Source organism: Pteronotus mesoamericanus, unplaced genomic scaffold, assembly GCF_021234165.1.
Source record: "Pteronotus mesoamericanus isolate MK-2021 breed Mesoamerican mustached bat unplaced genomic scaffold, CSHL_Meso_final contig_52, whole genome shotgun sequence".
Lineage (NCBI taxonomy): Eukaryota > Metazoa > Chordata > Mammalia > Chiroptera > Mormoopidae > Pteronotus > Pteronotus mesoamericanus.
This window is the reverse complement of record NW_026555189.1, coordinates 8722352-8744665: the sequence shown is the minus strand read 5'-3', so window position 1 is coordinate 8744665 and position 22314 is coordinate 8722352. Positions and strand designations below refer to the sequence as shown.

The window sequence follows — 22314 nt, the reverse complement described above, 5'->3', positions numbered from 1 at the left end:
ACCAGAGTGAATTCTGTAATAAATGGTAGGCTGTCAGTTGCTAAATTATGAAATATTGCAGAGAGTGAAAAGACAACATACTCTCTCATAAGATGGCTCTTTATATTAAAAATGTTGGTGGTAGGCAAGTTTTGAACTTGTTAAACATTTTTGTTTTTACATTGATGTTTGTAATTACAATTAAACAGATGGTTCCTAAAAAGATAGTGTGTTCTTAGCAATTAAAACCATGGCAAGCAGCTTTTCCTCTTCCTCAACATACAATTAAACTGAATAGACTCACAGGCCATGTGGGTTCTTCAGAGGAAAGGTTCTGTGCTGATTCAAGTAGATTAGTATTCTGTTCCCCTGCCCTGTTATCTGGACCCCTGCAAACTGAGAGCTTTGCAGCTGGCAGAGGACTTCCAGACATGGGTTTTAAGTACCCTTTCTCTGCTTTCTCCCCAAATCCTGTTCTTGCTATAGGGAGATTAATAGAATACTTTATAAACAATATGACCTTTGCAACAGTCTCTAACAACAGTTGGATGTATTGTATCTAACAGGCTTTTTAAATTTGGGAGCTCAGCTAGTCCATGAAATTCCTCAAGGGTACAGGTAAATTAGTCCTCTTTTTTCTTTATTCTTATAACAATCGATGTTGACATATTTGCTTGTAAAATGTTTTTTTCATTTCAGAGTTTTTTTTTTCTAAGAAAATACAGAATTTACTTTGGGCTCTAGGGAAACCAAATTCTGACCTTATTTACAATTCCTATTACAACAAATTAAGTTTAGGAGATTTTACAACAAGGATTCAGCACCCTGTGAAACATTTTAACAGCTGATTCATGGTTTTGTGGTCAGCGGTGCTTCCCTTGAACCAGACCCCAGCAGTGTTAATGGGTCTCCCCCAGAGCTGTGGAGTTGGAGCCTGTGGCGATCTGTTCAGAGATGAAACCCTGGAAATGAGTGCTTTGTTTGCATGAGCATAAATAGGCCCAAGTACACTTTCAATGATTTTTAGGTACAGGCTTTTGTGCCCACAAGTAAGCAGTTATTTGCTGGTGTAATTAACCATCTGCACCTTATTATGAGGGTGCAGCTGGCTAATTATGCCCAGTGCCATAGGGCAGGTTAAACTTCTCATCTGCATAAGAAGTGGATTTGCAACAAAGGACATTGACCTTTACAAATGAGTCCCTAAATTTAATCAGTTTGAGGTCACTACTTACAGATTTTTGTTTTGTTTTGTTCAGAAGTGAAATTTATATATGGGCAATGGTATTTATATTTGTAAACTAATTAATATAGAACCATAGGGCAGACTTATTATGAGTCAGGGACAAATGAGATCCCTGCCGAGTTCAAATTATTTGGGTTCCTCGATTTGGAAAAGTGGTACATCAATATAGATGTACATGCAGTCATGAACTTGTATGAACAATAACTTGGAGCGTCACTGAGACTTCAAATGGGGTAAATTTATGTATTAACCATTTCAAAACCGTCTTCAGCAGTAATTGTACATTATTCTTATGGCTTGTTGGATGGCTTTGTTTGAGAGAACAGAGGAATACCGGAGAGCAGAATTTTAAATTTCAGTGTAGGTTAAATTCACAATGTTAACTAAGTGTGAAGGAGGTCTCGTAGGTGAATATTCCCATATTTGTCTAAAATTGTCTTTAATTTGCCCTTAGTTTTGAAAGATATTTTTGCTGGTTATAGAATTAAAAGATGGCAGGTATTTTTTTCCCAGCACATTTGAATGCATCTCATTCTACCATCTTCTGGTTTCCATTATATTGAAAAATTAGCTCTTAATTTAACCATTGCTCCTTTTAAGATAATGTCTTCTTATTTGTTCTTTTAATGATTTTTCTCTTTATTTTTGGTTTTCTTCACCCTTTATGGGTTGTCTCTAGGAGAGTATTTTTTCCCCCCTGTATATCTAGCTTAGGATTTGTTGTACTTGAATCTATACGTGTTCTTTTTCAACACTTTAGTAAAACTCTCAGCTGTTATTTTTTAGATATCACCTCTGACTCATCTCTCTTCCCTCACTCAAGGATCCAACAATATCAGGTCTCTGTCTCCACATCTCCTAACTTCACTTGTGTGTTTTCTATGTTTTTAATCACTTCATGTACTAACCTGCATAATTCTTCTGATTTACTTTCTATTGCATTGGCCAAAAAAGTTCATTTGTTTTTTTCGTAAAATGGCTCTAGTAGTGCTTAGTTGCCTGCCTTTAACTTCATTCAAAACAATTTTGTTAGATTGTATTGTGACAGCTGTCATATCAGTGTGCATTTAAAAAAACACCTTATTAAAATTGGTGAATTTTTGTGGAGCCATTTTAATATTGAAAATGGAAGGAAATATGCATTTCTGACATATACTTTATTATTTCAAGAAAGGTAAAAATGCAACTGAAATGCAAAAAAAAAGCAACAAACCCCAGTGATTTGTGCAGTATATGGAGAAGGCTGACTGAATGTGTCAAAAGTGGTTTGCAAAGTTACATACTGGAAATTTCTTGCTGGACAATGCTCCACTGTCAGTAGACCAGTTGAAGTTGATAACAATCAAATTGAGACATTAATTGAGGATAATCAATGTTATACCAAGTGGAGATAGCCAAAATACTCAAAATATCCAAATCAATAAAGTTATTGGTGAAAATAAAAAATTTGTCTTTTATTTTATGGAAAAAACCATATGAACTTTTTGGCCAAACCAGTAGTTTAGTCATATTCTCTTCAGCTATTTAATATATGCTTTCTACTTACCCAAGAAATTTCTAAACTTAGTTATTGTATCTTTCATTGCTATACCTTCTATTTGGATCTTTTTAAATGTTTCCTATATAGCCTCCCCCTACAATATTTTGTCTTAAAAAGTTTTCAAACCAAAAGAAAACTTGATATAATAGTAATAGTACCTGAATACCCTTTACTTATAATCATCAGTTGTTAACCTTCTGCCACATTTTTGCCTTATTCTTTTCCTCTCGTTTTTTTTCTTGAGGCATTTGAAAGTAAGCTTATGACTTAAAGAAGGAAGTTATAACGACACTGCTCCTTTACATACGGTGGCAGGTATTTCCTAAGAATAAGAACATTCTTTTGCATAACCAAAGTACTGTCATCAGTTTGTAAAATTAAAATTGATACAGTATTATTTAATGTACACTTTATATTTCCTCAATAATGTTTACTATAGTGATTTAAAAATTTTTTAAATTAAATCCAGGATCTAGTCAAGGATCACATGCTGTGCTGTTGAGCCTGTTAGTCTCCTTAGTGTAGAACAGTTCCTTGGACATTTTGGAGGGTTTTGTTGGTTTTTGTATTTAGGACATTGAAGTTTTTGAATAGTCCAGTTGTTTTACAGAATTGCTGTAACTTTTTTTAAAAAATTAAATTTATTGGGGTGACATTGGTTAATAAAATTACATAGGTGTCAAGTATAAATTCTGTGGTGCAGCATCTGTATATTGCATTGTGTGACCACCACTGAAAGTCAAATCTTTTATCACTTTATATTTGACCCCTTTTACCCTTTACTATCATCTTACCTTACTCCCCTCTGGTAATAACCACCATACTCTTGCCTGTGTTATGAGTTTTTGTTTTTCTTATTTGTTCATTTGTTACTTTCAGTTTTGTATCCTACACATGAGTGAAATCATATGATTCTTGGCTTCTTCTGTCTGACTTATTTTGCTTAGTATGATATTCTCAAGATCCATCCATGCTAGTGTAAAAGGCAGTATTTCATATTTTTATATGGTTGAGTAGTATTCCACAGTATGTATCACATCTTCCTGTCTGTTAGTACTTTAAACATAGTAAACATAGTTGTTTTATAGTCTGTATCTAATAATTCATCTATTTTAAGCCTTTAAAGGTCTTTCTCCTAGCTTTAATTTCTGCTAATTTTGTTCATGGAGTCTTGCTTTCTTGTGTGTCTGGTATGATTATGCCTTCCTCTGTAGGAGATTTATTTTTTGCTTTTGGCAGGCGATTCAGGATCTGTTAGTCTGGGACGACCCTAGCTCATGATTTGAAGTACCCTAGAAAACTTAAGTGGTATGAACCTAGGCTGCAAATTTGTTTCCTCCCTTCTTTTTGTTTTTATTCTCTTTCTCAGCTTAGTACCATAACAAGTTTTATTATGGCTTTCTGGGGATAGTGATGCAGTGGCCAGTTTTAGTTTTGGGTCCCTGTCAGCAGTGAACCAGATCTCTCATTGTTTTTCCTATTTTGAGCAGACTCTAATCATTGACTTCTATCTCATTGCCCAGGAAGGCCAGCAAAAACAAAGCCCAGAGGTTTTTTGGATTAGCAAATGCTTTAAGGGCAGAAGTGGCTTTGGATTTCTAGTGTTTTGCTTACTTTTCTTGTAGATATTGGTCTCATTATTGCTTATTATCTTGACTTTTAAGGAGATTAAAAATATTTTAGTTGAAGAAATTTTTCACCTTGAGCTTTTAGTTGTGTTCACATGAATGTTTGTTTCAGCTGTTACTTGGAATTACTGGAAATGGAAGTCTTCTTTAATTTTGGGAGAAAATTTTACTGTTGTTCTTATTAGAGATATAGGTGGATACAGGTATTTTTCATGGGAAGCGATCTGGCCAAACCATGTGAAAACAATAAGCTAAGAATTTTCTAGTCAGTATTTACCAGTGTGATAACTGAAAGAAGAAAAATGGCCCTATTATATGCCAGACAGCTCAAGTATAATGGTATAGTATGTAACCAATCTCTGCAATTGGTTTTCATTATTGAATTCTGTTATGACAGCCATCCAATATGAATTACAAGAATTACATTTGACATTTTAATAAAAGGTAGACATGCAGCATTTAACAAGTAGCTGCTAGTGAGAATGTATGAGGCAGTGATCAGTGTTGAAAGCTCTCACGTGAGCAGGGTCAGGATGGCTTGCTGCTCACTTGTGTCTGGGAGTTGCCACATCCCTGATGGCTGGTGGAGGCGGATGAAAGCACTAGTCCCTTTCTTCAGTGCTGTCAGCTGGAGTCAAGGAAGGGTCAGTGAGTAAATCCAGGTCTGCTCTTATGTGTATTAATGGTTTTATTTAAAGGATTCCAAACCTTTTGTGTGAAAGGAAACCTGATTCCAGGCATTATTTTTGTCAGAAGGATTTGCTTAACAAACAAGATCACTTTTAAATAATGTTTGCAGATAACTCTTAAGTTATTAATACTTGGAAGTATACAAGTTAAATTACCAGTTTTGTGGTAATTTAAGAAATTAAAGGATTTTCTCTGTAACCCTCTATAAACTTTCGTCTTCAAAATCTGAAAATGAAATACTTCCAGTGATCTCTTTTGGACTCACACATTCTGGGTGATCCAGAATTTTTGGATCCATGGGAGCTTCTGCAAAGACCTTGCTATATGCTAGTTATATTCTAATGTGTGCTTACTAAGAGCAGAATAATTTGTATATAGAATTACCTATTCTGGATAACATAATCCAAATACCCGATAAGTTTTAATGTTTCCCAGATTTCTAGGCATCCTTGATGTTACATTTGATGGTACAAATGAATTAGTCCATACATTATATATAAGATGTGTAAGCTTATTCTCTTCTAATAGAAATGATGCATTTTCAATTTGCTCTGGAAATAGCAAGTCATGCCAGCATAGTAGTTATTTGCAGATCTCTCTAGTAAACTCCAGGAGTAAATTATAGGTAAATAGATGATTTATAAAAAGTAACAATTATCATTAGAGAGTTCTGGATTTCAACTGACAGAAACTTACTTCAAATTTCAACAGAGCTTAATCAAAATAGGGAATTTATTAGTCCATCCCAGCTAGGGCACTAGGATGGCTCATAAGATCAAAAGATGAGCTGCAGATACCAGGGTCTCAAAGTTAGAACTGCTTTCAGTACCATTCTGATTCACTTGTATTCATCTTCCCTCCTGTCATCCATCCATTCTGTTCACCTTTTTGCCTTTATCTCCTTGGTTTTGTTCTGCAGAAAGCCTTCTCCACGTGATGAAGAAGATTGCCATCAATAGCTTGAAATTCATTTTAGCCCAGCAAGTCCAAAGAAAAAACTTCTCTTTCCTAAAGTCCAGCTGTCATTCAAGGAAAGAATCCTGATTGGCATTATTAGGATCATAAACTCCCACTAAGATCAGCCAGAGCATAGGAGAATAGGATACTATGATTGGCCAGATTTGGCTACTCCTGGACAGGGCAGTGGGTTCTTGCAGGAAGAAGGAGAATGGGAGGGGGAACTTACTCTGGACAGCCAAAACAAGTCCTTTACAAGAGCAGCTTGTTTAAAAAGGTTTAAATGCTGTTAAAGAGTATTTCTAATTGAGTATGCATTGTTGAATTCAAGTAAGATAAATAGATTTAAGGAAACTAAACCTATTATAGGCATAAGTAGATATTTTCTCATATTAGAAAATTCCATAAATTAGAAGAATCAGTACAGCACACTGGAGGAAAGTTCAGTTGAATTAGGGATTGTTGTGTTAGGAAAAGATATTAATACACCCTCAATTTTTTTTGCATAGATTTCTTTCACAAAGGAGTAACAGAAATGGTAAACTGCAGCTTGAAAATTTTTTTTATATTTTAATTTTTGCTAAACCAGCAGGAAGGGACCATTACATCTGTTCTTGATAGTAAAATATGAATAAGCCCTCATTGATTTTGGATCCTCATTGATGGTTGGATCCAAAATGAGGAATTTTAGTTATCAATGAATGGTAATTTTACTGTCTCTTTTTCATTGCAGCATATGCATACATAAATATGCATTTGCTTATGAATTTGCTGCAATGAAATAATATGAATTGCCTAACATTTATAAGAAACTTGTAAAATAGATTATTTTGAGTGATATGTGTGTGTGTGAATTGAAGCAAATTCTCCAAATGAACATTCGTCACGTTTAATGGCAGTAGACGCCAAAGGCATTCACACTGTGTGTTACTGCAAGCCTACTGGTCTTTAGACTCTGGTGGTGACAAAGTCAATGGCATATAAATGAGAAGTTATTATATTTTAGTAAGGCAAACATGGATTTAAAATAGCTTGTCTGCCACATTTAAATTAGTGTATTTGACAAAATGAACAAGGCCATCAAAAACTGCTTTTGCAAGTAATAATCTGAATGGCTCTCAAGTTATTCATGCTATGGTAATACATTACAAATAATAGATGGACTGCAATTATTTATTAGGAATTCACTTTGTCAAGAGACTGGCCACAGCATGTAGCTCACTTGCTGTGAAAAGATGACACTTGTGTCATGGAGCATTAATTGGCTCAGATAACTCAAAAGTTCTTGGCTGGATCCAAGGATTCAAATGATGTCATCAGAATGCAGTCTCTTGGCACTGCTTTCCATTTATGTGGCTTCATTCTTAGATAGCCTCTTCCCTCACAGGAGCAAGAAGGCTGACGGCAGCTTCAAACTCATATCCTATTTCTTAGCAACCTCAACAGGAAGAAAGCAAGCCTCTTTCTCAGCAGTTCCAGTAAAGTCATAATTAAGCCTTATTTGCCTTGGGTCGTTTGCCCTGTCTTGAACCAATTGCTGTGACCAGGGAGATATAATGTTGGGGTAAGCCACTCCTGGACTGGAGTAAGGAGTGGGATTTTTTTTTTCTTTTTTTAAATCCTTACCTGAGGACATTTTTCATTGCTTTAGCAAGAGGGAAGGGAGAGAGAGAAACATTGATGTGAGAGAGAAGCCTCTATTGGTTGCCTCCCATATGCACCTGGACTGAGGATAGCACATGCCAGCACTGGGAATCAAACCCACAACCTAGGTATGTGCCCTGGCCAGGAATCAAACCTGCAACCTCTTGGTTACAGGATGATGCTCCAACCAACTGAGTCACACCAGCCAGGGCAGGAGTGGGGTGTTTTCCTAAGGAAAAATGATATTGATCCCAGGAGAAGGGTAAATGGATGCAGAGTAAAAACTAATAAAATATCTGACAAGTGATTCTTTTTTTAAAAAATGAACATATCTTTGAGAAGGAAAACATAATAAATGATTCAGTGATTTAACTGCCCATCCAATTATTTATAAATATTTTTTGACTCCACGCCAGGCACTATGTTAGGCATATATACCAGTAATGAGCACAATGGTCAAGGTCTTAGATTTCATAAGAAATTGCTCTCTGGTGAACAAGGCAGACATCTAGTCACACTAGAAACTTCATAACTTCAAAACTTCAGTTGCTATGAGCACATGTAACAAGGGGACTTTAGGGAGGTAAGGAAAGACTCTCTCAAGGCAGAGATGTTTCAACAGACACCTCTAAGGTGAGTCTGAGTTAACCTGGGAAATGGGGTGGGCTGGAAGGAGAGAGTTCCAGAGACTTTACCCCTAAATAACCTTGTAGTTTAATCAAGGGAAACAGGGCAGCCTGAGAGCCTAGAAAGAAGGGTGACAGATTATGCCACTAGGGTTAATAGACTTGGAAGGAGAGGCTGGGTGTTCCAGAGACAAGAACTATGCATTTTGTCATCTGAGGATGTCCGAGATAGTGAGTCTCATAATCTATATCCCTACATGGATCACAATGCCTTCTGAAAGAAGATTTAGCTAAAGCTTGGAGACCCTCAGTTTTTAATATACCTTTTCAAAAAATTTATTGCTTCTTTTGACTTTTCATGTTAAAAGGGGCTGGAAAATATGCCTGTGGTTGCTTGATAGACAAATTTAAAATGTTCACTTTTGACCATTAAAGTTCCTCAAGTAGCCACCATTCAGTGTTAATATACTAAGTGTCCATCTCACCTAATGGTATTATAAATAATTATATAAGTAATTGTATCTCAACTTTATACCTTGACAATCAAGATGTCAAGACATCAGCTCTATAACACTTGGATTTGGTACTTGAATAAATTATCCAGGTTAATTACAAACATCTGAGCAGTGCTATAGGTAGACTTCTACTAGTTCTGGGGACTATTGTATTTTCATTTTTGCATTTCAGCTTCAACTTTTAAAAAGAAGCTCCTATTTGAAATTCTATAGGCATTTATTAGGATTTCTCCCCTTATGCCACTTACTCTCAGTAAATGAAGATTTCTACTTCTGAGAGTGGTGGACTGGGTAATGCAGGTTCACTTTCCTGCTGAGGGCAACTGGGAAAACTGGACAGATTATAGACAAAAGGCTGCTTTGGCTGTATAAGGTTAAGAAGATGGTGAAGAATTCTCAGGCCAGGTATAGTGGGAACAGGAAACCAGGGAAGTGAGCCTAGACTCAGAGCCCCTGAGAGCAGTCACTTGACATGGAAAAACAAGCTCTAGGGTCGGCGAAGACATTTGCAAAAACTGACAGAGGGCTTGCATCCAGAATATTTGAAGGACTTCCACAAATCAATACGAAAAAGACATCCCAATAGAAAAAAGTCAAGAGGCTTGAACACTTAACCAGGCATTTCATGAAAGGGGACATCCAAATGGCGAATAAACATATGAAAATATACTTAAATTCATTTGTAATCAGGGAACTGCACATTAATACCACAATAAACTATCATGACACACCAGATAGCTAAAATTTAGGTTGCTAATGGCAACCATATCTCTGGTAGTGGAAGTATATAAATAGATACAATGACTTTGGAAAACTGTTTAGCATTATCTACCATTGTTTAAGATATATTTACCCTATGATCCAGCGATTCCGTTTTTTGATTTATATTTTGCTTGTCCTTGGGCACAGAGACATTTACAAAAGGGTTCACAACTGCATTATTCATAATAGCCTCCAATTGGGAACAACCCAGTGTTGACCAATAGTGGAATGAATTAATAAATATTAGTATATTCAAAGAGTCAACTATTAAATCAACAGACTACAGCTATATGCAACAAAAGAGATACATAAAGTAGAGCAAAAGAAGCCAGATACAAATGATCACATACTGTCTGGTTTTGTTGTTCTAAGTATTAAAAATCAGGCAAAACTACAGTGTTTAGGGTTGCATGCTTTGATTATAAATGAAAATCAAGGAAATGATTTCTATAAAAGTGAGGATAGTGGTTAACTAGTGGGGAGAAAGGGCTTAGTGACTGAAAGCGGGTGTGAGGGTCTTTTTGGGGTGCTGGTGGAGGTGTTTCTTTATCTGGGAGATCATTGCACAGATGTTCACTTTGTAATAATTCATTGAGCTGCACATTTTGGAGACACTTTTTTGTAGGCATACAATGTTTCACAATAAAATCTTTCAAAAAACAGTATCACTTTATCTTTTATCCACCTCATTGAACTAAAAGCAAAATTTACTATGGCCTCAATCAAATTGCATCAGTGTTTTTCACTTAGAAATGTGACCAGACCTGAATGTGGTCAGATACACAGTTAAAACCCAGTTAGATTTCTGGGTGCTTATTACCGTGTGCTAGTAGCCATGTCACTGTTTCATCTTCACTCCTCAAAAACAATACGATTTTATTCACGATTAACTAATATAGCGCTTTGCATATAGTAGGTACAGGAGTTCTCCCTTATCTGTGGTTTCGCTTTCCACGGTTTCAGTTACCCAGGTCAACCACAGTTTGAAAATTAAATGGAAAACTCCAGGAATAAACAGTCGTGTACCATTCTGAGATGAAGTCTCTCCATGTCCCATCAGAACGTGAATCATTCCTTTGTCCAGTGTCTCTGCACTGTACACGCTCCCTACCCATTAGTCAGTGGCTGTCTGAGTTATCATATTGACTGCAGTAGTAACGTGGTACTTGTGTTCAAGGAACCCTTATTTTACTTAATTCTGGCTCCAAAGTGCAAGAATACTGATGCTGGCAATTTGCACATGCCAAAGAAAAGCTGTAAAGTGCTTCCTTTAATTGAAAAAGTTATGTATGGAAGCATAGAAAAAAAATAGTACTTGCAGTTTCATACCGGGGGTCTTGGTATGCATCTCCTTTGGCTAAGGGGGGACTACTGTACTCTTATTATTTATTAAATTGAAAGATAACATAATTGAATTCCCATGTGAGAAAGTAATCTGTTTTAGAACTATAATACTTGTAGATTCTTGGTATGTCATGAAAATGATAGAACTGGGGCTCACAAATAAGAAAAGCAGTTTCTGTAGCTATGGCCCTGTCTGTTCCTATCATAACCTTCTTCATATATGGCCCTGTAGTTGACTGTTTTGACTTTTCTTCCTGGAAGCTTCTACAGTTTGAACAAGCCTCCAGTTTGTGACATTTTCCTATGGAGAAGCAGTTCTTTTTGTAATTTGAGACCTATGGAAAATCAGTTTTCATTGTGCATCTTCTGATATTGTGATTTATAATAAGACATATGTATTTGGTCCTCATCTGCTTTCTGGCACAGTGCTTCTAAAACTCTTGGAATTTTCTAAGTGTTGAGAGCAATAAAGATGTTTTTGTTATGTTAATGAGGTGACCTTTGGAAGTCACCTAAGGAGGGGGTCTGGTTGCCAGGAGAATCAACCATGTGATTAGAGGGTTGAAACTTCCAGTGGAGGGAGAGATGGGAGCCCTTCCAGGCTGATGAACATAATGTGATCTGAGGAGAGAGTGGTGCCCCTGGAAAAGGCATGGAAGTTCTGAGCCCCTTGCCACATACCTAGCCTTGTGCACCTATTCCATCTGGCTGTTCCCATATTATATCCTTTTGTAATAAACTAGTATCCCAGTAAGTAAAATATTTTTCTGAGTTCTTGGAGCTCCTCTATTGAATTAATTGAACCTGAGGATCTGGTCTAGAAAATCTCTGATTTATAGCCAGTAGGTCAGAAGTACAGGTGAACTTCTGGGCTTTTGACTAGCGTCTGAAGTGGGCGGTAGGACTGAACTCAACCTGTGGAATCTGATGCTATGTCCATGTAGATATTGTGAGAATTGAGCTGAATTGTAGGACATCCAAGTGATGTCCCAAGAATTGCTTGTTGGTGTGGGGATGAACCCCCAGCCCCCTCCATTGAACTTGGTCGCCAGAACAAAATTTATCTTCATTTTCTTTATTTTTCAGCATGGGTCAACTAACAGGACTCTTTCTGAAATTTGTCTCTCTTTTGTCTACCTCAGATATAATAGGTCACACATCCTGCAGAGACAGATTGTTTTTAGGAAGTATTTCAAGGGGGAGAAAGAGGCTGTGGTGAAACCTATGAAATCTGAAGTAATCCAATTTAAAAGAGATCAAATAGAAAACCAAAGAGCATAACAGCTTTAGAAACAGTGGAAAATCAGAAGATGAAGCAGGATTAAAAAATAAAAATCCTTTCACGCTGAGTGCCTGGAGAACCCCCTCACTGACAACAAAAGTCATGTTGCAACTACTTGAGCATTTTCCCTATTTTTTTCTGTGATATTTTCCGGCTAAAGTGGTGTTCTAGGGTAAAGCAATATTTATCAACACCCCAGAGTATAATTGCCCTTGCCTTCACTGACTGTAATTTGAAGACAAATGAACAGTTTCATACACTCTTACTTCTAGAAAGCAAGCTCTAATTGAATGGAATTTCTGTCTTTTCAATTTTTTAAATCAAATTTTCTGCTAGTAATAATCTAAGAACAGATACTCTGAAGTATCTCATTTAGTCCTCATAATAAATAAATGTGGTGAATGTGGTAGCTGGCTTTCAAGATGGCTCCCAATGATCCTCCCTTCTGGTAGTCCGTCCTTATGTGGCCTCTCCCACCCTTAACAGGGCTGATCTATGTGACCAGTGGGTGTTGCATCAATGGCGGTGTGTGACTTCTCTGTTACAAAGGACAGTGTAGTTTCTCTCCTGGTTTCTTGGACTTTTTGCCCTGGAGGTGTAGCTAATCATTATTCCACTCAAGGATACTCCCAGAGCCCAGGAGAAGAGGAACTGGGGCCTTGTACCAACAACCTGGACCAGCTTGCTAGCTGAGTGAGCCTTATTGGAAGTGGATTTTCCTGCCCTAGTCAGGCTTTCAGATGGCTATAGTCCTTGCTGTTATCTTTGACTGCAACCTCATTAGAGACCCCAAGCCAAATCACATAGCCCAGATTCTTTCAAATTCTTGAATCACAGAAACTGTAAGAAATGAGAATTTTTACATTGTTTTTAGCTACTAAGTTTTGGGGCAGTTTGTTACTCTTACCTCCATTATATAGATGAGGACACTGAAGCTTGGGAAGAATTAAACCCCAGGTCTGACAACTCCAACACCTTCGGTCTTAATGGAAACTAGATATTTTCTCAGGGTTTTGGTTTATTACTGTTGACAGTACCTTCTGAGGGGGAATTTTTTTTGTTAATTATGGTAAAACATTTTTATCAATCAAACTATATATTTGTTTAAATATGTTAAAGACATCTAGGCTACTGCAGTACCTGTATGAATATGAAATACAGTGTTTGGCATTAAAATTCTTTGAGTTTTTTTTCATCTTACATGTTGCTCACTGTGTGGAAAATATTTTAACTTGTCCTGAGATTTAAACTGGGAGCAAATATGTCAATTTTTTGTTTGACTTTTTGGGAAAAAAGGGGCCTGGGAATAGAAGAAGAAGGCAGAAAAAAAATAAAGGAAATAAGTCTTTGAGACATTTAGGATGAAGAAAAAACAAAGGGAGATGGATAGAGATGGGGGGTGGGGTATGGTTATGGTGGTCATGACAGTTTACGGCTTCTGTGGGTCCTTGCAGCATCTGGGGGTTCCCCGCATGGTCTCCACTGACACCCTGGGGGTATGTGGGGAGGGTCCTGTAGCAGGGATGAAATCTTCCACTTTTCACCTGTCCTCTCTGACACCATGTTGCCAGAAGGGTGGGAGCACCTTGTTAAAACCTGGCGAGAGTGGAAGAATAGGTCACCAGTTTGTCTTTGTTGGTGGGGCTTCACTTTTTCCTTGGGCGCGTGGCTAGAATAGAGTGGTTTTGTCTAAAAATTTTCTGTCTTCCTGGGCTGCCACTTTCCTGGTTCTTTGGCTAGAGAGAGCATGCCTTTCTTGGGGTTCCTTTTTGTCTGTTCCTGTTGGCGTTTCCAGATTGTCGACTTCTCTAGCAACCACCTGTGGTAGATGAAGCAAAAGAAAACTTACGGCCCCTTGGATTCTGAGATTTCTAGCTGGTCTGCAATCTTTTGTCCACTTTTCACTCTTCTTTTGTTTATTGTGTATATAATATACATTAATATAAAATGTTTATTTTATATATGACGTTCAGAGTTTTTAGCTATATTTGGCAGAAGGAATAGGGGAAAGTACGTCTACTCTATCAGTAGTGATGTCCCTTGCCTGTTTTAAAAATTGATTTAGTGTATTAATATTTTTAATTATGAAAATTTAAAAGCATGCACAAAAGTGGAGAAAATTGTGTAATCCAGCTTCAATAGTTACCAACATTCTCCCATTTTTGTTTCATCTATTCCAAATGCACAAACACATCCACACACCCACACACCCACACACCCATATACCCATACTCACTACCCCTGACACATACTTATTCCTGGAGTATTTTAAAATAAATCTCAGACATAATTTCTGTTTACCTAAAAATGCTAAGTATCCCTGACAGATAAGAACTTTTAAAAAAATTATACCCACAATATCATTATTCTACAAAAAAACCCCAGTAATTATTTTATATCACCTATTCATTCATTTGAATCATGATCCAAACAAGGTCCACCCTTGCTATAAAACTTTTAATTCCTAACTGTTCCCTGCCTTTCTTCCTCTCATGCTATTTATTATTTGAAAAAACTAGGTCATTTTCCAATAATTTTTCCCACTTGTTGGATTTGCCTTACTTATATTCTTACAGAATATGTACCTTCATTCCTTTATCTCTTGCAACCTGGCTGGTGGGTCTAGAGGCTTAATTAGACTTAGGTGTAGATTTCTGTTAATAGTTTTAAATAGGTGGTGCTGTGTGGTGCACCATGTTAGGCTGCACATAATATGTCTGGTTTTCAGTCTTAGTGTTAAGATTGATTTAGAAGGCTCAGGTGTCGTCAGCCTGATTGAGCCATTATTAAATTCTTCAGCAACATCTTTTTCTTGTGGCTTTAGCACTTGTGATCCTTTGTTTCATTAGGGGCTCAAAATGGTGATTATTTTCCTGTCATTCCTTTGGCATTTATTACCTGGAATTCTTCTATGAAGAATAATTTTGATTCATCAACTATTTGGTTAACTTGCAATACAATTTGTACAAAAAAGTGCAGGATAAATGGTTGATTCTTCTCTTTTATTATTTCCAGAATAACTAGTTTAGTACCCTAGCAACATCCAGGAGGTGACTAATGATTTTCTTTGTATCATTTGAACTCAGATTTTTAGAGAATAATTCATTGTTTCATCTTTGGTTAATGGGAACTTTTTCAAGTTGCTCTGGGTCCTTTAGAATCAAGCCCAGAAGCCTTTACTAAGATCCTTGTTCTATAGTATAATAGAATGTTCCAAGTTCATCTTACACATTTTGTGCCCCGGACCTTGAATTACCAATTTCTTTAAGGAGCTGTTGTTCCTTGCAGTGGGAGATGGTATTTAGACACCACAATATGTCCCTGGACTGTCATTGCTTACTGGTCTTTTATTGCTTGTGAGCTCTTTCAGTGCATAGGTCATTTAAAAGAAAATAAGCGTGAGCTCACACATATTTTCAATTTAAATTTAAAATGATAGATTTTCTTAATTTAAGAATTTATTTGGTTTTATACTCTATTAAATGCTGAAATACTTTCCTCCTAACAATATTGATGTAACTACTTGTTTTAAAAATGTTATTGCTAATGTTATGACCCACAATAAGAGTACTACCTGTTGAAGATATACAGTCAAAATACATTGTTTTAAGGTCAGTCAGAATACTTGTTTTCTTTTGTGGTTGTGATTCCAACTTGATATATAGCAAGGTTTGTTTGTTTCAGTTTTAATTTTGAAGAATTGATTAAGTGTTTTAAAATTGATTTTTAACAATTTTATTGAGATATAATTCACATACCATACAATTCACCCATTTACATTTTACATACAATTCAACAGTTTTTATAATATATTCACAAATATGTGTGACCATCACCACAGTCAATTTTAGAATATTTTCATCACCTCAAAAAGAAATCCCATACCTTTTATTATTAGCCCCTCTATTCCTTCATTCCTCCCAGTGCTAAGAAACTAATTTACTCTCTCTCTGTTCTGAATACTTCAGGTGAATGGACTCCTCAATATGTGGTCTTTTGAGACTGGCTTATATTATTTAACATAATGTTTTTGAGGTTTTTCCATGTCTCTGTGACCCAAGTGGGTGCTTCAGCCTCACTCCATGTTCTGGTATTTTCACAAAGGTGTCCTGTTTATGGATAGTTTCTAGTTAGTCTTTTTGTGAGGGAGGTAGAAATTGTCAACCATCTCTTCCATCCTCTTGGTGCTATCACTTCCTATATTATTTTATATTGTAATAATTTTGTGTATTATCTGTCTTGTTTATATGTCTTTTGTGCTTTTTTCTAAAATTTCTTTTGGCATTTAGGAAGGTTTATCTTTATGTTCAATAGTTTTCTTTGTATATGCCCTTTCTAATGCCTACATTAGGTATCTATTGCTGTATAACAAATTACCCAAATATTAATAGCTTGAAACAATGGTTGTTTGTTTTCTCACAGTTCCTATGGGTCAGGAATCTAGGTGTGGCTTAGCTGCATGCTTCCTACTCAGCGTCTCTCACGTATTTCCAGTTGAGCTGTTGTCTAGGACACATTGATCTCAAGTCTCAACTGGGGCTGGCAAGTCTGCCTTCGAGCTCATTTACATCGTTGTTGACAGGCCGCAGAAGATCCACTTCCAAGCTTACTCATGTCATTGCTGACAGACTTTGGTTCCTCACCACATAGGCCTCTCTGTAGTCTTCCTGAGTGTCCTCACAATGTGGCAGCTGATGATCTGAGAGACCCAGACAGTGCAAGAGATGGAACCAAGCCTCTGTATAACTAATCTCAGAAGTGGCATCCATCACTTGTGTTTTATTGTATTTGTTAGAATACCTAAGTACAGCCACACTAAAGGGAGGCAGATGACACAAATGCATGAGTGCTTGCAAGCAAGTGTCATGGTCTGTCATCATAAGTTCTATCATAAGTTCATAAACCCTCCTTTATTCTCTCTAGTTAAAGGTTTTGACTCCTACTTAGTTCTTATACAATTCTTAATGAGCTTATTCTACTTTTGGATTTTTTTCTCTTTTTTTCCTTTCATTTTATAATTGCATTCTTTCTATTTTGTCATAAAATATAATATTTAAATTCTATTCTTTTCCTTGTATCCTCAACTTCATTTTAATCTTAGCTTTATAATTAACTACATGAAATATTCATTGTCAGGCCTTTTGCTGGGTTTCCAGTCACCTTTTGGTTGAGTGAAGCCTACGCTCTAGTAGACTCCTCAGGAAAGGAACATCTTTACAACAGCTTCTGAGTTTTTGCATGTTCAAACTCCCTTTTCTGTAACCTTGATAATTGAAGGAGAACTTTGCTGCATATAAAACTCTTGGCACACACTTGTTAAAGTTTTTGGAAAATGTTGCTTCTCTGTTTTTCCATTTGACAAGTAGCTTTTTCAAAGCCCAATGACATCTCATTCTCATGCCTTGTAAGTTATTTTACTTTTTTGCCTGTAGGTTATGAGAAGTTTTAAAAATCCTTTGAAGTCTAATAGTTTTGCTCTGACTCAGAGTTGATCATTCTGGGTCAGTTTTGTTGGATACCCACGGATCTCTTTTGGTTGTATGCTTTTATTTCTAAAAAATTTTCTTGGATTTTAGTTTTGAATCTTAGTTCCTTCTGGTACTTAATTTTCATCTTTATGGGCTCCAGTAATAGCATGTTGCACCTTCTTTGACTGTCTTCTATTTCAATCATTTGTACTCTAATATTTTTTCCTTTGAAAAAAATTTATATTAATTTTTTTGGGTATTTTACTACTTTATTTCCGTGTACATTTTCATTCAAATCTGTTTTCCTTTATGCGCCTCTTTCCCATCCATTTTGGTCTAGTAATGCCTTACTGTCTTGTGAACTTTTTAATGACTTTAGGTTTTTAAAATTTGACATTGTATTCAGCATTTTTAGTTAGAGTTTTTAAAATTTCTTAGTTTTGTTTTGGTAAAGGGTTGAATAACCTAACCTGCTATTACTGAAAGCAGAAATCCCTACTTAGTAATAAAAGGGCCCCTCAAAGTTGCTAGAAGTATAAAGAAGGATATGCAAAGGAGATGTTATATTTCTTTGATTTGGAGATATCTGGGTGGCTGTTTAATGCTTTGTTTATGACCAAGCTCCACAACTTTCCCAGAAACTTCCTATTTCCCATCTTATCTCATGCTGCCTTCTTTTCATCTGTGCCCAGCTATGAAGACATAAAGCCTTATGTTTTTTATGTTTGAAGGTTATCATGAGAGACAATTGTCCAGCAGATAAAATAGCAAATTATGAAGTATATTTATTGAGCAGTGTTTACTTATCTGGGGAAGATAAAAGTGGCAAAATATAAGAACTGCCTATATTTCCATGTCTTCTGTGAGCTTTGTCCAGAATCACTTGGTTTGCCTAAAAAGGATTATAAACTTTGGGATAAGGCTAAATCTAGACGAGTTACATGGTAGACTCCTTTGGTTAAGGCATTTGTTCCAAGCATTTGATATCCTTTTGAAGATCAGTATTTTTAAACCTTCCTATATTTAAAAAAGTATAAAAATAAAAAAATTTGTGACCTGTATGCAGGAATTAATTGTATTTGTTCTAAAACTTTTTTTCACTCTTAGGCAAGCAAAGGAAATCACTAAAAATGACAAGCAGGCGACTTGAAGAGTCCATGGGGGCTGTTCAAATGGGGTTAGTCAGAATGCTTAAAGGATTCCAAAGCAAGGTTTTGCCACCCCTGAGTCCTAAGGTGGTTACAGAAGAAGAAGTAAACCAAATGGTAATGTATCAGAGAATTTCATACTTAATACTTAGTAAGGTAACATACTTAATGCAGTCTCCTCAGGAGAATGATACCTGCTAATTGGTATTAGCAGAATATCAGAGAATTACTGCCTGACAATATAAAGTTAGGTAACATTCTGGCTTGTTACAGAGCATGGATACCTCTTAAAGCCTCAGAAGGTTTTGAAATTACGTATATTGTGAAAGAGGCTTGAATTGCTTAAGTTAACTGAAGTAGGACTATGCAATCAAATTACTAGGTTTTCTAAATACTTAGTTGAATTCTATGAAACTGTCATTTGTGTGCTTCAAAAACAATCAAGTATCATAATGTTATTGTATCTAAACAATCTATTGATTGGCAAGAGTTATTTTTGTTTGTATATTTGTGGAATATAAAAATATTAAAATAATGACTATATTGTAGGAAAATATGTAACTTTTCTTTAAAATAAAATATATATTTTAATTTTTAAATCATAGTTGACATACAACATTAAAAATATTGTTAATGAATTATAATAATTTGGTGAGAATTGAATTATAAATTACATGATATGGAAAATATCAACACTTTATAGTATTAGATATAGTATTCACTGCATTTTAAAAACTAGTCTCAAGTTACATTTCAATTAGAAAAATAAAATCTATTATTATTCTCTTTTGTGGTGGTTATTATTTCATATTTAAGGTAACTCCTGACTTTTTTGACTGTAATATTTTGTTATTTTTATTTAAATCACAATGGAGCTGATATCTCATTAACATTTTGGTATTCTAATCTGGGTTCCAATTTTTTAAAAAACTTAAAAAACCAAGTTGGAAGTTATATTAGAAATGTGCCTTCATTTAAATTGATTCAATCACAAAAAATAATTTTGTAGGGAATTTGAAAAGCATTGATTTTAACCCAGTGCAAAACGAATGAGCTAAATTATATTCCTCTGATTGTTTTCCAAAGTCTTGGCACCTACTGAAGCCTTATATTGCTGCCAGTGATCATAATCTCCTTGCCTCTAAAGTAGGCCCTTGATGATGGAAATGTTCTGCATCTTGAATGTATCATTGTCAATATCTTGGTAGTGATACTGTGCTATATAGTTTTGCAAGACACTATTCTTGGGGAAACTGGGCAAATGGTTCCTGGTTCTTTTGATATTATTTCTTAACAATTAACTGCATGAAAATCTAAAATTATCTCAAATTTACAAGTTTAATTTAAAAAAACCCTTTCCTAGAAAGAAAGAGCATCCTGGAAATAATGTGAACATTCCAGTACAACAAACTAAATAATAGCAATTGGTCCTGAGTAACTAAGCTCTTGTTAGGTTATTTAAATGATAAATGATAGGTTACATTTTTTCCCTCGAAACCTTAGGAAGTGTTAAAAACATTTTGAGTTTTTATTTGGGTATGTGAATATGTCTGGCTGCTAGATATGATTATTGGCTTAGATCTCTTTAAAAACGAGGTTTAAATGAACTCTTGTGATTTCTAAAAAGTTCAAACTTATTCCTAAGCTGTGTAATCACACTTCTCAGATCCTGTACATTTTATAAGGCTACTCTTTAACCTGATATAACCTGATAGTTAAACACCCAACAGCTTTGCTTTCATGTTGTAACTTCAGATAAGAAATAGATGTATTTCAAATTCCTTAGCTTTTAAGCCTGAAAGTGATTTTAGGAACTTAGTATTTTATGCTCAGATGCCTCTTCCGAGCATAAATGTTAAGCTCTTTGGACATGTTCCTGTGCAATTTAACGACTCTCTCTGCCCCCCAGGTTCCTTTGTGTGATTCCTTCAAGATCAGACGGAAACAGCAACCACATGTCATTTCAAATTACTGTGCAAAGAGCTCAAAAGCGCATGAGTACTTCTCTTGTATTATTTAGTTATTTTAAATATTTTATAAGGGAACTTAGTGGCATTCCAGAATTATCCTGAAAGCTGCAAACACAAATTATTCATTACTAAAACTTATGAAGACACCCTTTCAGTGTAGTCATTTGTGAATCTTTGGCTCCTGTTGTTTTAAATTCTAGCTAACACCCTCGGAGTTCCTGAAAGAAATGTCCCTGACCACAGAACAGAGACTGGCTAATACACGGTTGATGTGCCGACCACAGATCATCGAACTCTTAGATATGGGGGAAACAACACATCAAAAGGTAGATGCTTTCTGTTACACTAGCATATAATGTAGGCCCTGGCATAATGTGAACATTCTCGATCAAGCGTCACTAAGTAACAGTTATTGTGTCTGAGCTAACTAATCTTTTATTTGATTGTTTAATACATTCTTTTTTCTCCCTCTATTGACCTTGATATCTGTGATTTGATATGGAGAGAATTAAAATTAATTAGTAAAAATAACTTTTGACTACTCACATTTCTTTCTTAGCCACTTCTAGGCACTGTTGTTTACAGATTAAAGGTAGTTCCAAGAATTATATTAGCCAAGCCTAATTAAGTCATCATCTTAGCACAAGAAATCCCTTCTGACCTGAGCTGTCATCACTAAAAAGGAAGAAGGTGGAATTGCTTATTAAAGTAGGCACTTGTGTATTCTGGCTCACTTCCAATAACAAGTGTTTTCTTTTTTAGTCTCTAAAAAATAGTTATTTTAACATGTTTCTGTATTCTAATGTAAACCACATGTTCTAGGCTTTAAGAGCATATGATTAGAAAATAAAGTCTTTATTTCCCACTTTTTAACTCCTTAAATTTTTATGTAGAAATTATGGTATGAACCTCCACCAGTTGAACTGCTGGAGATTAACCTCCTCTCAAAGGGTTCCTCAGCAATTCCCAAGAATTTTTCAGAGTTATTTCCCATATGATGAGTGAGTCCCTGGGGCTCTTTTGCTCTTACTACAATACCATTGCCTCCCTTGTCAAGGATCTGCATAAAAATTTTGTCTTCCTCTGAGCCCTACTAGTTTCATTATTAATTATCTTTTCCATAAACATTCCCTGATTTTGAGAGCAGGGAACTTGGCTTTTCCCCAAAGCTAATTCATCCCAATTAAGGGCTATTTGCTCCTTTCCCATAGCATAACTAACACCAGACTATGTATATTGTTCTATGTATAATGCTTGTATTTTAATGTACTTTGACTCCTGTTATGAAGGATGAGGAAATAAGTATACTTTACTACAGCTCATATTCTCTCCACTCAGTTGGTTATTTTTACTTTATTTTTAGGAGTTTCATTTGTCCCTTAGTTGGGTGAGATTCATCCTCTACTTCTTCCTTCCTCCCCCCTCCCCCTCCCTCCCTCTCTCTCTCTCTCTCTCTCTCTCCCCCCCTCCTCCCTTCCTCCCTCCCTCCCTCTCTCTCTCTCTGTTTCTTTCTTT

The 22314-nt window shown here is 35.9% G+C and overlaps 1 protein-coding gene across 1 annotated transcript in view; it reads left to right on the top strand.

Annotated features, from left to right (window-relative positions):
• Nucleotides 1-22314, top strand: part of HYDIN (HYDIN axonemal central pair apparatus protein) — a 347593-nt gene that overhangs the window by 38544 nt on the left and 286735 nt on the right. Inside the window, exons 2-3 of the mRNA XM_054579213.1 lie at nt 18789-18946; nt 21000-21125. Of these exons, the coding sequence (XP_054435188.1) occupies nt 18812-18946; nt 21000-21125 (261 nt within the window). The 5' untranslated portion in view covers nt 18789-18811. The remainder of the gene's footprint in view (nt 1-18788; nt 18947-20999; nt 21126-22314) is intronic.